This window comes from Chiloscyllium punctatum, chromosome 3 (assembly GCF_047496795.1).
Source record: "Chiloscyllium punctatum isolate Juve2018m chromosome 3, sChiPun1.3, whole genome shotgun sequence".
Classification (NCBI taxonomy): Eukaryota; Metazoa; Chordata; class Chondrichthyes; order Orectolobiformes; family Hemiscylliidae; genus Chiloscyllium; species Chiloscyllium punctatum.
Window position 1 is genome coordinate 106236374 of NC_092741.1, and position 15080 is coordinate 106251453.

The 15080-nt window shown below is 41.1% G+C and overlaps 1 protein-coding gene across 6 annotated transcripts in view; it reads right to left on the reverse strand.

Annotated features, from left to right (window-relative positions):
- Positions 1–15080, reverse strand: part of fam135a (family with sequence similarity 135 member A) — a 306374-nt gene that overhangs the window by 12935 nt on the left and 278359 nt on the right. For all 6 annotated transcript variants that reach the window (XM_072557991.1, XM_072557972.1, XM_072557981.1 and 3 more), the window contains 2 exons: positions 10287–10384; positions 4622–4773 (listed from right to left, as the gene is read on the reverse strand). In XM_072557991.1, the coding sequence (XP_072414092.1) occupies positions 4622–4773; positions 10287–10384 (250 nt within the window). The remainder of the gene's footprint in view (positions 1–4621; positions 4774–10286; positions 10385–15080) is intronic.

Below are 15080 nucleotides of genomic sequence, written 5' to 3' on the forward strand. Positions count from 1 at the left end.
CTGGGCTTATATTCACTAGGATGAGAGGGGATCTGACTGAAATGTATAAAATTCTAACAGGATTACACATAGACGAGATGTAGGGAGGATGTTTTTCCCCAGCTGGAGAGTCAGGAACCAGGGGCTACAATTTCAGAATACTGGGTAGGCTATTTAAGACTGACACGAGGAAAGATTTCTGCAATCAAAGGGTACTAAACTTGTGGAATTCTCTACCACAGAAGTCTGGGGAGGCCAAATCACTGAAAATATTCGACAAAGAGGTGCATTTTCTTTTAGATATCAAAGGAGAAAGCAAGAATATGGCATTGAGATAGAGGATCGGCCATGATCATATTGAATGGTAGAGCAACTTGAAGAGTTGAATGGCCTAATCCTGCTTCTAGTTTCTATGTTTCCTCTCAGTCTAGAGAAGAAAGCTAATTAAATCTATTTTTTAAAGAACTCTGATACTTAGATAGAATATTGACAAATGACTGCTTTCAAGAATCTTCTGCCTTACCTTCTTATGAAATACTTGTATGTTGCATGAGAACATTGGGTGTACATCCGTGAGTTTGCTCCATCATTCAATTAGGCCAAGGCTGATAAGTAATTCAATTGCGTTTACCTGCCTTAGGCACGTATCTTTCCTTATCTCAAAAATCTACTTATTTTATAAATACCTTGAAAATTTCACCGACCTAGTATCTACAGCCTTCTGGAGTGGAGTTCCTCATATTTCCATTATTCTTTGTGAAAGAAGAATTTCACAGTTTTGTTTCCAATTGACCTTGCTACGTTTAAGGCCCTGCCTTTTATTCTTGTTACCCTCTTATAGGGAAGTAATTACTTTGTTCCTGTTGAGAATCCTTTTAACATTTTGAACATCTCAAACAGACAGATCAGCACTCAACAACTATATATTCAATCTTCTCTGAGTAGAATTGTACCTTATTATTTGCCAAAACTATATTTTATTTCCATCTGCAAACCAGGTTACAATTAGTATCTAATTTCCAGCTGTCTTCTGTTTACTCGAGCCAAAGCTGCCTAGGAACTGTTTCAAAATCAATGTCACATGACACCAGGATATAGTCCAACAGGTTTATTTGAAATCACACAAGCTTTCAGAACACAGCCCCTTGGGCTACACCTGACTTTCACCCTATCACATTATTTATATAGGTGTGATCATAGTCATAAATGACATTCTATGTATCCATTACTGTGGTAAACTATTACTCCTTAGCTTTTTCAAGCCTTTGATAAGGTTGATCTGCCTTCCTAATGCCTTTCCTTTCTTGTACACTGAGGTGAAGCTGACACTTCCTAGTTCTAGTGTTATTCATTGTGTGCTGGCCAGAGAACCACCAGCATAACTTATCCATCCCTTACCAATGTTACCTTGGAGGTCTCTAAGATCAACCACGGCCTGTTAATTCACATCAAGAAGCTGTCCCTCAGCAACATTAAACAAAAATACACCAGTTATCCCTTACAGCCTATCCCAGTTTCTCTTGGGAAGAGTTAGGAGTTGCCTTGCTGAAAGCAGTGGTTGCTAGCAATGTCTGTTAGACATTTTTAAATATAGTTGGTAGATAAGACAAATTCCAGTGTTATTATATGATAACTTGTACTGAATTCCATTATTCTTCTGATTGTGCTGCATATTTCAATAAATATTTAACTTGCATTCCTGATCAAGACTAAAGTTGAGAATGTGGTATGTGTATTGTACCATGCTCCAGTGTGACAGTTCTGGATGAATGATCAAGATCAATTTAAGGCTATTTGGGAGAATTTGCAAGCTTAATATTATGCCTTTATTAAGTATTAAAAGGCATACAATCAATTTTTTGGTTAAAAGTGATCATATTATTGTACAAAAAAAATGTTTCCTCTCCATCAGATATTCCAAAGGTCTGAATGTTTTCTTGAACATTTTCATTCTGTCTGCAAGTCTGATTTTGGTACCTACAATGGTTTATTGCTTGAAACAACACTTACATTCTCAGCCAGTCTTTGTCTTCAACTGTGAACACGGTTACAACGAAGGACAGTGAACATTAAAAACCATTCCCTTTCCTTACTCTAGGTACTGCATTCGACAGTCCTCTGATATGTACTTTGACCTGATGTCTGACATTTTATTTAATTTCACATCCTATTAAGTAATTGCAAATTTTGTGCACCTTTCTCCTATTCTTGCCATGCATTACTTATCCTTTTCTATATTTTAAGTGCACTTTAATTGGCTCCCTTGCTACATACCTAAAGTATTTTGACACTTATCCAACTTCTTAGATACTTATTTTTGACTGGGAAAATTAGTACTTCGGACAATTAACTTTTACTGTAATTTATCTATTCTTAGTTTTGTTCATGATGAATTTCTACATTGTTATGGTGAAGGATCCATGTTTACATTATCCTGTCATGTCACTTTACACAGACTTCCAATTTGATTTCCTGTGTTGAATGCTGTTCCATATGTTTATTGTTTATTGTACAAACCCTTGGAAGAACAGTTATGACTTAAACGTTAAGGTCATAAAGTCATAGAGATATACAGCATGGAAACAGACCCTGCGGTTCAACCCGTCCATGCCGATCAGATATCCCAACCCAATCTAGTCCCACCTGCCAGCACTCGGCCCATATCCCTCCAAACCCTTCCTATTCATATACCCATCTAAATGCCTCTTAAATGTTGCAATTGTACCAGCCTCCACCACTTCCTCTGGCAGCTCATTCCATACACGTACCGCCCTCGGAGTGAAACCGTTGCCCCTGAGGTCTCTTTTATATCTTTCCCCTCTCACCCTAAACCTAATGTCCTCTAGTTCTGGACTCCCCCAAACCAGGGAAAAAAAGCTTTGTCTTTTTATCCTATCGATGCCCCTCAATATTGTAAATCGCTTTAAGGCCACCCCTCAGCCTCCGACGCTCCAGGAAAAACAGCCCTAGCCTCTCCCTATAGTTCAAATCCTCCAACCCCTGGCAACATTCTTGTAAATCTTTTCTGAACCCTTTCAAGTTTCACAACATCTTTCTGATAGGAAGGAGACCAGAATTGCACGCAATATTCCCACAGGGGCCTAACCATGTCCTGTACAGCCGCAACATGACCTCCCAACTCCTGTACTCAATACTCTGACCAATAAAGGAAAGCATACCAAACGCTGAGTTCACTATCCTATCTATCTGCAACTCCACTTTCAAGGAGCTATGAACCTGCACTCCAAGATCTCTTTGTTTAGCAACACTCCCTAAGACCTTACCGTTAAGTGTATAATTCCTGCTAAGATTTGCTTTCTCAAAATGCTGCACCTCGCATTTATCGGAATTATACTCCATCTGCCACTTCTCAGCCCATTGGCCCATCTGATCAAGATCCTTATGTAATCTGAGGTAACCTTCTTCGCTGTCCACTACACTTCCAATTTTGGTGTCATCTGCAAACTTACTAACTATACCTTTTATGCTTGCATCCAAATCATTTATATAAATGACAAAAAGTAGAGGACCTAGCACCGATCCTTGTGGCACAGTCCACTGGTCACAGGCCTCCAAGTCTGAAAAACAACCCTTCACCACCATCCTCTGTCTTCTACCTTTGAGCCAGTTCTGTATCCAAATGGCTAGGTCTCCCTGTACTCCATGCAATCTAAACTTGCTAACCAGTCTCCCATTGGGAACTGTGTCAAACAACTTACTGAAGTCCATATAGATCGGATCTACTGCTCTGCCCTCATCAATCCTGTTTATTATTTCTTCAAAAGCTCAATCAAGTTCCTGAGACATGATTCCCATGCACAAAACCATGTTGACTATCTCTGATCAGTCCTTGCCTTTCCAAATACATGTACATCCTGTCCCTCAGGATTCCCTCCAACAAGTTGCCCACCACCAATGTCAGGCTCACTGGTATATAGTTCCCTGGCTTGTCCTCACCACCCTTCTTAAACAATGGCACATTAGCCAACCTCCAGTACCTCACGTGTGACAATTGATGATACAAATATCTCAGCAAGAGGCTCATCAAACACTTCCCAAGGTTATCACAGAGTTCTAGGGTACACCTGATCAGGTCCTGGTGATTTATCCACCTCCATGCATTTCAAGACATCCAGCACTTCCTCCTCTGTAATATGGACATTTTTCAAGATGTCACCACCTATTTCCCTACATTTTATACCTTCCATGTCCTTGTCCACAGTAAACTTTGATGCAAAATATTTGTTTAGTATCTCCCCCATTTTCTGTGGCTCCACACAAAGGCCTCCTTGCTGATCTTTAATGGGCCCTATTCTCTCCCTAGTTACCCTTTTGTCCTTAATGTTGTTGTGGTTCTGTTTGCCGAGCTGGGAATCTGCGAACAGAACCACAACAACGAGCACCCGAGCTACAAATCTTCTACCAAACTTTGTCCTTAATGTATTTGTAAAAACCTTTTGGATTCTTCTTAATTCTATTTGCCAAAGCTATCTCATGTCCCCTTTTTTGCCCTCCTGATTTCCTTCTTAAGTATACTGTTCTGTAGATGGTGCACAAGTCTACCTAGAATTATTTAGTTATTATAAAGTTTAGAACTTTTGGTTGTTCTATAGCTACGATACATCAACAGAATTTTACTTACCTGTATTAACGAGTGTACTACTGTTATATAATGTCCCCAGGTGAGGCCCAGACAATGAAAGGAAAGTGTGCAGCCTGTTCAAGTAAAATTTAAATCTTTGTCTTGTGAGAACAGATCGAATAATCAAGTTACCTAAAGAGTGCCCTATGAAACTGTTAACGAAAAAGAGAAAGAGAATTAGATGCAATTCGAAACACAATTCTACACATCATCTTTCATGAAGTGAAAATTAATTTCTGCTTAATATTTGCCAGTTTTGCCAAATGGCCCTGGCTATCAGCTCAGTGTAAACTCTCATTTCTATTGCAATACATTATCCGAGCATATCTGGAATGGTTTAATTCACACTGATGATGAGTGCATTGCTTAAATATTACTTAAAGATTCACACAAATAATTTGCAGTGAGTTGGAAGTTGATCATCGAGGGAATTTCATTTGAATGAGTTGACACAAAGTTGAATATGGAAAAAGTGAGGACTGCAGATGCTGGAGATCAGAGTCGAAAGTGTGGTGCTAGAAAAGCACAGCAGGTCAGGCAGCATCTGAGGAGCAGGAGAATTGACGTTTCGGACAAAAGCCCTGAAACGTTGATTCTCCTGCTCCTCGGATGCTGCCTGACCTGTTGTGCTTTTCCAGCACCACACTTTCGACAAAGTTGAATATCTTTTGTGTGAAGTAAACCAATTTGGCTTTACATTATTGCAAAATGTGCAACACAAAAGTGAAGTCCAGTTTTGCCTGAAGGGAGTATGGTAAAGATTTGATGATTTCCTTATGCTCAAAGCTGCTTTTGATTCAAAAATGGCACCTGAGATTAAGCAGTGCTAATCATACTAATAATTGAAACTTTACTTAACTTCTATGTTTTGTACGATACTAGCACCAGTGATTTTGAAGGTCTTGTCAAAAGGTTTCACAGGGTTTTGAAATTGAAATGCTCTATAAAAAGTATCACGACAGAGGTGGCATGCATGTCAAAGCTTACAATACTTTTTGAAAAGTCTATTTATGGAATTCACAGAAGATGCAGCACAGAATGCTACATCAACTGTGTGTGTGCCAACTCTCATAGAATACTTAGGTTATTAATATTCTCCCACATTTCCCCATAGGCCTGTAATTTGTTTTCCCCTTCAAACACTTTGATGTTGAGTATTTCCAGAATTTCTCTTTTTAGTTCAAATTTCTGGGCCAACAATAAAAGAAACATTTCTATCCTTGATAAGCAAGATATTTGACATTGCTTTCCCACCAGTACAGTGCATCAGACTGAATGCAAAACTTTGAAATGCATGTTATTTGTATTGCTGATTTATGCTCAATTGATTATGAACAATAATGTCAGGAAACAGATACTGGAAATAAATAAGCATGTACACAGTATTTACACTAGCATAGAGCATTTTCTCAATATGCAATGACATTTCAAATGTTTCTAAAAAGTCAATTCAAAGTATCAGTGTATAAAATTGAAATAATTTTCAGCAAGTGCAGTTTGCTATCATAAAATACTTTTGGCCACATGTAAAATAGCATCCAAATTACCTGGAAACAAAGAGGAGAATTAAAGTCTACATTCACCACTATACTCAGGGAAGAGAAAAACAATTGACATAGTCATCAGAACCTATGGTGTTAGAGACAGTAAATTGGTGTGGGTAGACAATTGGTTAATGGGCATGGAAACAGTGAATGGAAATAAGGGGTTCTTCTTCAGAGGGATTCCACAGATATCAATGTTGGGACCTCAACCATATGCAATATATACTAATGACGTGGAGGATGGTCAGAAGTCACATGACACCAGATTATAGTCCAACAAGTTTATTTGAGATCACAAGCTTTCGGAATGCTGCCCCTTCACCAGGTGACTTGAAGGAAGTGAATGGACTGTATCTAAATCTGCACATGACAAAAAATAAAGTGGCAAAGCAAGTTGTGTGAGGGTGTACAAAGTTTGAAGACAAATACTGTTAGGTTAAGTTGCTGTGCAAAAAATTGGGAAATGTAGTAATATGGAAAAAGATGAGGTTGTTTATTTTGGAAGGAAGAGCAAAAGAACAAGCGTATTATTTAATGGAGAAACACTACAGGAAGTTGCAACAGACAGTGACTTGGGGGTACTTGTGTTCAAAACACACAAAGCTAACACACAGATTCATAAGGTAATCAGGAAGGCTAATGAAATGTTGGTCCTTTTGTCAAGGGGGTTGAAGTACAAGAATAGGGACTTAGTGAGACCATATCTGCACTACTGTGAGCAGTACTTTGGTCTCTTTATTTAAGGAAAGATATTATTTCATCGATACATGCCAGATAAGGTTCACTACAATGATCTTTCGTGTGGAGGTATTGTCTTATGAGCAAAGGCTAAGCAGGTTACGACTACTCACTGAAGGTTAGAAAAATGAGAAGTGATCTTATCGAAGCATATTGGACTATTAAGGGGCTTGGCAGGGTAAATGCTGAGAGGATGTTTCCACTCATGGGAGAGTCTAGGACCAAAGGCTTAGTCTTGGAATAAAGAGACACAAATTTAAGATTGAGATGAAAAGGAATTTCTCCTCTCAGAGAGTTGAGAATCTTTGGAAGTCCTTGCCACAGAGTGCTGGGGTCAGAGTCCTTGTGTCCCTTTAAGCATGAGATAGATAGATTCTTGATCAGTTGGGGCGATCAGGATTCTGGGGAAAAGGCAGAGTAGCCATGATCCTATTAAATGATGGAGCTGGCTCAAGGGGTCAAACAGCCTCCTTCTGTTACTATTTTTTATACATCATTTTCATCAAAAATAGGATGATTAAAAAATCAAATAGCAAACATTTTTAAGAAGTTAAATGTTGCCAATGTTTTTAATTAAGTCAATTTAGAAAATAATGTGTGTATTGTTACAAAAATACAATATTTGGATGAACTATACTTTTTAGGTGTATGGCCACAAGTAATTAACTTCCTGTGTTGTTTTCTACTTGCAAACTCCTGAGTGACAGGACTGTTTATATCAAAGTAGGACAGCTGACTTTTGCAAATGACTGGAAGGAATTCCTTACAAAGTAGCTGTTAAGTGCTTGCCAGCTCAAAACACTTCATCAGCCTTCAAAACTGAGATTAAAAGGGAACAAGCCAAAGCCACGCAAAATGCAGAAGTAAAAAGGCTACACGAAATAGCAGAAATAAAATGAACTGGATTATCAAAGGTAGACAGGATAGCGAAGGTGTGGGGGGTGGGGGCGGGGTGGGAGGGATGGGGGGGGAGAGGGGGAGAGGGGGAGGGGGGAGGGGAGAGGGGGTGGAGGTGGGGAAGAGGGGGAGAGAGGGGGGTGGGGGGGGGGAGGGAAGGGGTAATGAGGAAACTGGTGAAGTCCATATTGATGCCCTGGGGTTGAAGTGTTCCGAGGTGGAAGATGAGGCGTCTCCCTCCAGGCTTCGGGCGATGAGGGAGAGGCAGTGGAGGAGGCCCAGGACTTGCATACACTCAGAAGAGTGGGAAGGGGGTGTTAAAATGTTCCCAATGCGGTCTCCATTATATTGGGAAGACTGGACGCCTTCTCGCTGTGCGCTTTAGGGAACCTCTATGGGACACCTGCACCAATCAACCCCACCGCCCTGTAGCCTTACTTTTCAGTGTCTGTTAAGGGTCAGTCAGATAAGATTTTATCCATGCTTCTGTGTTGTCAGTTTTGTTACTTTATGTAAGTTTGTCTAGTTTTTTTCTATAGGTCTAGTTTTTTCATGTTTTGTGTTTGTCACTGTCTAATATCTATGGCTTGTTGTACTGTGGCTATCCAGTTGTATGACTGAGTGAAGATTTTTGATGCAAAATTTCCTGGTTGTATTTACGGAGTCTGTTGTGGGCACCATTAATCATTTCTCTAAGCATTCTGTGGCCGTTTTGCTCTGCTATTCTTATGGCTAGTGGGGTGATAAGGGGATGTTTGTATTGAAGACGTTTAGGTAGTACCTGTTTCCCTTGGCAATCATACAGGAAGTACAGTTATTCGTGGGTAGCACTCTGTCAGATGGCATTCATTTCCCATTTTCAGGCCAGTTTTAGCATAATGTGCCCATAGGTCTTAGCGAATTTTGAGAAGATTTGTAGCTCAGGTTGAGGCATCATGGTAGCCCACAAACCCACCAACACACTAAAACAGCAGCAATGAACTTGAAAGACCCTATCCAGATGAGCAAAACTAATGTCATTTACAAAATACTGTGCAAGGACCGTAACAAACACTACATTAGACAAAGGCAGAAAATTAGCCACCAGGATACATGAACATCAACTAGCCACAAAGTATCCTCACATATGGATGAGGAAGGACACCACTTCGACTGGTACAACACATCCATTCTAGGACAAGCCAAACAAAGACACGCGTGAGAATTCCTAGAAGGATGGTATTCCAACCAGAACTCTATCAAGAAACACATCGAGTTAGACCCCATCTACCACCCTCTGAGAAAAGGAATAGGAAGTGACTTCACCACAGGAAATTACATCCCAAAGAAACCCAAACATATAAATAGAGAGCAGGAATTTTCAGCATTGCTTCACCTGAGGCCCACTGAAGATGTTACCTAGTAGGGTAACAAAACGTCTGGAAATGAACCTTGCAGCTCAGTAAGCAAACTTACATCCAAAACTTCAACCTGAGCTACAAATCTTCTCAAAACTCGCTGTTGACGTATTGCATATAATTCTGGTCTTCCTGCTATAGGAAGGATGTTGTGAAACTTGAAAGGGTTCAGAAAAGATTTACATGGATGTTGCCAAGTTTGGAGGACTTGAAATATAGGGAAAAGCTGAATTGAATGGGGAGATATCCTCTAGAGCATTGGAGACTCAGGAGTGACCTTACAGAGGTTTGTAAAATAAAGAGAGGCATTGAACATGTAAACGGCAAGGTTTTTTCCCCAGCGTGGGGGGGGGGGGTTGAGTCCAAAACTAGAGGGCATAGATTTAAGGTGAAAGGGGCAAGAATTAAATGGGATCTCAGGGGCAACTTTTTCGTGCAGAGGGTGGTGCGTCTATGGAATGGGTTGCCAGAGGAAACAGTGGAGGCTGGTACAATTACAACATTTGAAAGGCATCTGGATGGGTATATGAATAGGAAGGGTTTAGGGGGTTATGGGCCATGTGCTGGCAAAATGGGACAAGATTAATTTTGGATAACTGGTTGGCAAGGATGAATTGGACCAAACAGTCTGTTCCCATGCTGTATATCTTTATGACTCTAAACCTCAAGGCTTTAAGGATGTTGTAAAAACAGGAAGGAGGTGGCAAGGCAGGAGGACTTGAGTGTTTCAGACTGCAGGATGATAGTGGCTATAGCAGGATATTAATTCAGTGATTCTTCCTGAATTAATATCAGGATGTGATATACTGAATGTGCAAAGAGAACTTGAAAACAACACAATAACTTTCAGATCGTTTGGAAATCTTTCAGACCATGAAAAATTGATAGTTTAAATACATCTCTCTTGAAAATATTGATAAAAATATCTACCTGTATTTCTTATGAAATAAAACACTGCAGATGTTAGAAGTATGACATAAAATCAAAAAAATGCTGGAGAAACTCAATAGAGTTGGCAGCATCTGTGAAGAGTGGAATTGAGTTTAGTATGACTCTTCTTCAGAAGTCTTGTATTTCTTGTCAGCTTACCTGATTTTGGAAACTGTAAGGTTGTAAATTTGAATGTACTGTATTATCTCATCCAAAAGTCGATCTGTCATGGATTCAAAGTCTGCAAATGTGTCATTCTATGGAAAAGATGATAAATATTCAACACATACACTATATTTTCAGATTTGGCCAAAACGTTTAGAGAAATGCCTTTGTTACAATGTTCAGCAAAATGAAGGACAGTTGATGGTGGAAATCACAACAACATTGAACATGGAACAATACAGAGCAGAACAGGCCCTTCGGTCCTCAATGTTGCACCTACCTGTGAACTAATCTAAACCCATCCCCCTACACTATCCCATCATCATCATCCATATGCTTATCCCAAGGATTGTTTAAATCTCACTAATGTGACTGAGTTAACTACATTCGCAGGCAGGATATTCTACACCCTTACCACACTCTGAGTAAAGAAGCTGCCTCTGACATCTGTCTTAAATCTGTCGCCCCTCAATTTGTAGCTATGCCTCCTCGTACAAGTTGACGTCATTATCTTAGGAAAAAGACTCTCACTGTCCACTCTATCTAATACTCTGACCATCTTGTATGTTTCTATCAAAACCCCTCTTAGACTTCTTCTTTCCAATGAGAACAGACCCAAGTCTCTCAGCCTTTCCTCATAAGACCTTCTCTCCAGACCAGGCAACAATATCCTGTTAATCTCCTCTGCACCTTTTCCAATATTTCACATCCTTCCTGTAATGGGGCCGCCATTATACACAATATTCCAAGTGCGGCCGCACTAGCGTTTTATATAGTTGCAGCATGACATTATGGCTCCAGACTCAATCCCTCTCCTAATAAAATCTAACACATCTTAGCAGCACTATCAACTGGGGCCAACTTTCAGGGATCTATGTACATGGACTCCAAGATCCCTCTGTGCAAAAGTGAGGACTTCAGATGCTGGTGATGAGTCAAGATTAGCATGGTGCTGGAAAAGCATAGCAGGTCAGGCAGTATCTGAGAAGCAGGACAATTGACGTTTCGGGCAAAAGCCCTTAATAAGGAATGAGGCAGGGGGCCTCCAGGGTGGAAAGATAAATGGGAGGGGGGGTGGGGCTGGGGAGAAGGTAGCTAAGAGTACAATAGGTGGATGGAGGTGGAGATGAAGATGATAGGTCAGAGAGGAGGGTGGAGCGGATAGGTGGGAAGGAAGATTGGCAGGTAGGACAGGTCATGAGAATGGTGCTGAGTTAGCAGGTTGAAACTGGGGTAAGGTGGAGGAAGGGAAAAGAAGAAACTGGTGAAGTCCACAATAATGCCCTGGGGTTGAAGTGTTCCGAGGTGGAAGCTGAGGTGTTTTTCCTCCAGTCGTTGAGTGGTGAGGGAGTGGCGATGGAGGAGGCCCAGGACTTGCATGTCCTTGGCAGAGTGGGAAGGGGAGTTGAAATGTTCGGCCATGGGGTGGTGGGGTTGATTAGTCAGGGTGTCCCAGAGATGTTCCCTAAAATGCTCTGCGAGGAAACATCCAGCCTCCCCACTATAAAGGAGACTGTATCAGGATACAAGAAATGACATTGGTGGATGTGCAGGTGAAGCTTTGATGGATGTGGAAGGCTCCTTTGCGGTTTTGGATGGAGGAGAGGGGGTGGGTGGGAAAGAGGTGTAGGCGCAGGTTTTGCAATTCCTGTGTGGCAGGGGAGGGTGCAAGGAGGGATGTGTGGGTTATTGGGGGCGTGGACCTGACCAGGTAGTCACGGATAGGGGTGGGGATGGAAATATGGTGGTGGGGTCCGTTTGTAGGTGGTGGAAATGTCGGCTGATGATGCCGTTTATGCGGAGGTTGGTTGGGTGGAAGGTGAGGATCGGGGTGTTCTGTTCTTGTTCTGGTTGGAAGGGTGGAGTTTGAGGGCAGAGGTGTAGGACATGAATGAGATGCGTTGGAGGGCACCTTAAACCATGTGGGAAGGGAATTTATGGTCTTTAAAGAAGGAGGCTATCTGGTGTGTTCTGTGGTGGAACTGGTCCTCCTGGGAGCAGATGCGGCGGAGGTGGAGAAATTGGGAATACGAGATAGCATTTTTGCAGGAGGTAGGGTGGGAAGAGGTGTAATCCAGGTAGCTGTGGGAGTTGGTGGGTTTGTAAAAAAATGTCAGTGTTAAGTCGGCCATCATTGATGGAGACAGATGGGTCCAGGAAAGAGAGGGAGGTGTCAGAGATGGCCCACGTGAATTTAAGGTCTGGGTGGAATGTCCTGGTGAAGTTCAACCTCCTCGCTGGCACCAATGTAGCGGAGGAAGAGGTGGGGAGTGGTGCCGGTAAAATGACGGAAGATGGACTGTTCGATGTAGCCTGATGGGCCAGATGGCCTATTCTTGCTTCCATTTATTACATTCTTATGTTCTAATATTTTGTTTTCTTGGCTAATTTTCTAGGAGGAACTTAAAAATGCATGTGTTTGATATGACCAGTGAGAAAAGTCACAGAATACATAGGTCTGATATGACACATTCCACCTACTAAGTAACAGCATACATTACAAAATCAACACTCAGTATTCTCACCATATTTGACAAGTATATTTATGTAAAGATAGCTAATTCCTTTTGCGTTTAAGCGATACTTAGTGGAAGTCTCCTGTGCCTCATGACACAAAGTGTCCCTCTCTTCCACTATCTGTCTGGAGCTAAATATTTGACTTGAGTATAATTTTATTTTATATCCACATATTTTACAGTCTGTACCAAAATCGTGGAAGATTTGGAAGCAGAGTGGGTGGAGCATACCCCTGCCTGAGACAGAAATTCTGGGCTCACCAGGATTTGATGGCTGCTTCAAGTATATTCATAAGATAGTAAAACTTCTAAGTCCTTCTGACATTTGAAGATTGAAGAGGTTAGGGGCAGCAAATTTGGTCAGCCATGTAAAGAAATACTTTGGGGCCTTTACCATCACTATTCATATGTATAGACTGAGCATACAAAAGTGTGATGCCACTACAACTTTGATCAGGAATGGCTAAATTAGCTGGATGGCCAGTATGGATCAGATCAAAATGTGTTTAGGTTGCTGTGGTCTGGTGAGACTAGACCTTGAGTGCTGTATCCATATCGGATTAAAGAAAGACAAAATAAATATTAAAGTCTTTGGTGCGTGCACAAAGTTTGTCCAAGAGCTAACCTTTGAGATGTATGTAACATTAAATAAAACTAAGAAAACAAACTTCCAATATCCCTTTAGATTAAATTGAAGAAAAAGAGGGGCCTAAGCTCTAAATTGGTACAAGTTACATTTAGGATTTTCTGGAACTTCATTTTCATATATTAAAAAAAACTCAAGAAACAGATTCCAATTAATAACACCAGAGTCAAAGTATTTAAAAAGCATTTGCGATTTTAGAGAAGATTTGAAGCTCAGGTTTTAAGTTTGCTCGCTTAGCTGTTAGATTTGTTCTTAATCGTTTTGTCACCATGCTAGGTAACATCATTAGTGAGCCTCCAATAAAGCACTGGTGTTCTTTCCCACTTGCTATTTGTGTGCCTTGGTATGTGGTGATGGGTGATAGCATTTCTGGTTCTTTTTCTGAGAGGTTGGTAAATGGGATCCAAACTGATATGTTTGTTAATGAAGTTCTGGTTTGAATGCCAGGCCTCCAGGAATTCCTGTGCGTGTCTTTGTTTAGCCTGTCCCAGAATGGATGTATTGTCCCATTTGAACTGGTGTCCCTCTTCATCTGGTTGTATGAATACTAATGATAGTTCCCACATTCCTGAAGAAGGGCTCATGCCCGAAACATCGATTCTCCTGCTCCTTGGATGCTGCCTGACCTGCTGCGCTTTTCCAGCAACACATTTTCAGCTCTGATCTCCAGCATCTGCAGTCCTCACTTTCTCCTACATGTCTTCTGGTGGCCAGTTGATGCTCATGTATCCTGGTGGCAAATTTCCTGCCCATCTGTCCAATGTAATGTTTGTTGCAGTCCTTGCAGGGTATTTTATACATGATGTTCGTTCTGCTGGCTGTTGGTACGGGGTCCTTTAAATTCATCAGGAGCTGTTTCAGTGTGGTGGTAGGTTTGTGGGCTACTGTGATGTCTAGGGGCTGGAGAAGTCTGGTCGTCATCTCCAAGATGATGACCAGACTATAAAGTCTGCTATTAATTTTTGCTATAAATCAGACTATAAATTTTTGCTATAAATTCTGTTTCTTATGATCCTATTCCACAACACAACAGCTTCAAAGGTTAGTGCTTTGAAATAAACCTGTTGGACTATAACCTGGTATTGTGTGATTTTTAACATTGGGATACAGAACTGGCTCGAAGGTAGAAGACAGAGGGTGGCGGTGGTGGATTGCTTTTCAGACTGGAGGCCTGTGATCAGTGGTGTGCCACAAATATCAGTGCTGGGTCCACTACTTCTCGGAATTTGTATAAACGATTTGGATGTGAACATAGGAGATATAGTTAGTAAGTTTGTAGATGACACCAAAATTGGTGGTGTAATGAACAGTAAAGAAGGTTACCTCAGAGTAGAGTGGGATCTTGATCAGATGGCCCAATGGGTTGAGGAGTGGCAGATGGAGTTTAATTTAGATAAATGCAAGGTGCTGCATTTTGGAAAAGCAAATCAGGACTTATACACTTAATGGTAAGGTCCTAGGGAGTGTTGTGAACAAAGAGACGTTGGAGTGCAGGTTCATAGTTCCTTGAAAGTAGAGTTTAGTTAGAGACGATAGTGAAGGCAACTTTTGGTATGCTTTCCTTTATTGGTCACAGTATTGAGTATAGGAGTCGGGAGGTCATGTGGCGGCTGCCCAGGACATTGG